A 1,094-nucleotide genomic window follows, 5' to 3' on the forward strand; every position below is an offset into this window, starting at 1 on the left:
CCCCAAATAGTCCTGGGCACCCCCAGTATGGCCCTGGGGTGCCCCTGGGGCACCCCAAACAGTCCTAGGCACCCCCAGCATGGCTCTGGGGCACCCCAAACAGTCCTGGGCACCCCCAGGCACCCCCAGTATGGCTCTGGGGCACCCCAAACAGTCCTGGGCACCCCCAGGCACCCCCAGTATGGCTCTGGGGCACCCCAAACAGCCCTGCGCACCACTGGTATGGCCCTGGGGTGCCCCAGATAGTCCTGGACACCCCCAATATGGCCCTGGGCACTCCTGGGGCACCCCAAACAGCCCTGGGCACCCCCAGGCACCCCCAATATGGCCCTGGGCACCCCTGGGGCACCCCAAACAGTCCTGGGCACCCCCAGACACCCCCAGCATGGCCCTGGGACACCCCAGACAGTCCTGGGCACCCCCAGACACCCCCAATATGGCCCTGGGGCACCCCAAACAGCCCTGTGCACCGCCGGTATGGCCCTGGGGCACCCCAGGGCACCCCAAACAGTCTTGGGCACCCCCAGTATGGCCCTGGGCACCCCTGGGGCACCCCAGACACTCCTGGGCACCCCCAGGCACCCCCAGCATGGCCCTGGGGCACCCCAAACAGCCCTGTGCACCGCCGGTATGGCCCTGGGGCACCCCGGGGCACCCCAGACACTCCTGGGGACCCCCAGGCACCCCCAGCATGGCCATGGGCACCCTTGGGGCACCCCAGACACCCCCAGTATGGCCCTGGGGCACCCCAAACACTCCTGGGCCCCCCAGACACCCCCGGTGCCCCCCCAGGCACCCCCAGCATGGCCACGGGCACCCCAGACACCCCCCGGGCATCCCCAACACGGTCCTGAGCACTGTGGGCGCCCCTGGCATGGTCCTGGGGCCCCCCCCAACCCCCCCCGGGGGGTCCCTGGGCGCTGCTGGGCCCCCCCCAGGCGTGACGCCGTCGCCCCCCCCCAGCAAATCATGAAGGACCGCTGGATGAACGTGGGCCACGAGGACGACGAGCTCAAGCCCTACATGGAGCCCGTGCCGGACTACAAGGACCCGCGGCGGACAGGTAGGGGAGCCGGCGGTGTCCTCGTCCCCCC

General features: G+C 71.2%; 1 protein-coding gene across 1 annotated transcript in view; it reads left to right on the plus strand.

Moving 5' to 3' along the window:
• The window catches only part of LOC112964201 (serine/threonine-protein kinase MARK2-like), a gene marked incomplete at its 3' end in the record, with an annotated part of 7,422 nt that extends 6,359 nt beyond the window's left edge, over window positions 1–1,063 (plus strand). The window contains exon 6 of the mRNA XM_026061965.1: window positions 964–1,063. Within this exon, the coding sequence (XP_025917750.1) occupies window positions 964–1,063 (100 nt within the window). The remainder of the gene's footprint in view (window positions 1–963) is intronic.
• Between the last annotated feature and the right edge of the window lie 31 nt (window positions 1,064–1,094).

The sequence above is a fragment of the Apteryx rowi genome, unplaced genomic scaffold (assembly GCF_003343035.1).
Source record: "Apteryx rowi isolate R43461 unplaced genomic scaffold, aptRow1 scaffold_1889, whole genome shotgun sequence".
Classification (NCBI taxonomy): domain Eukaryota; kingdom Metazoa; phylum Chordata; class Aves; order Apterygiformes; family Apterygidae; genus Apteryx; species Apteryx rowi.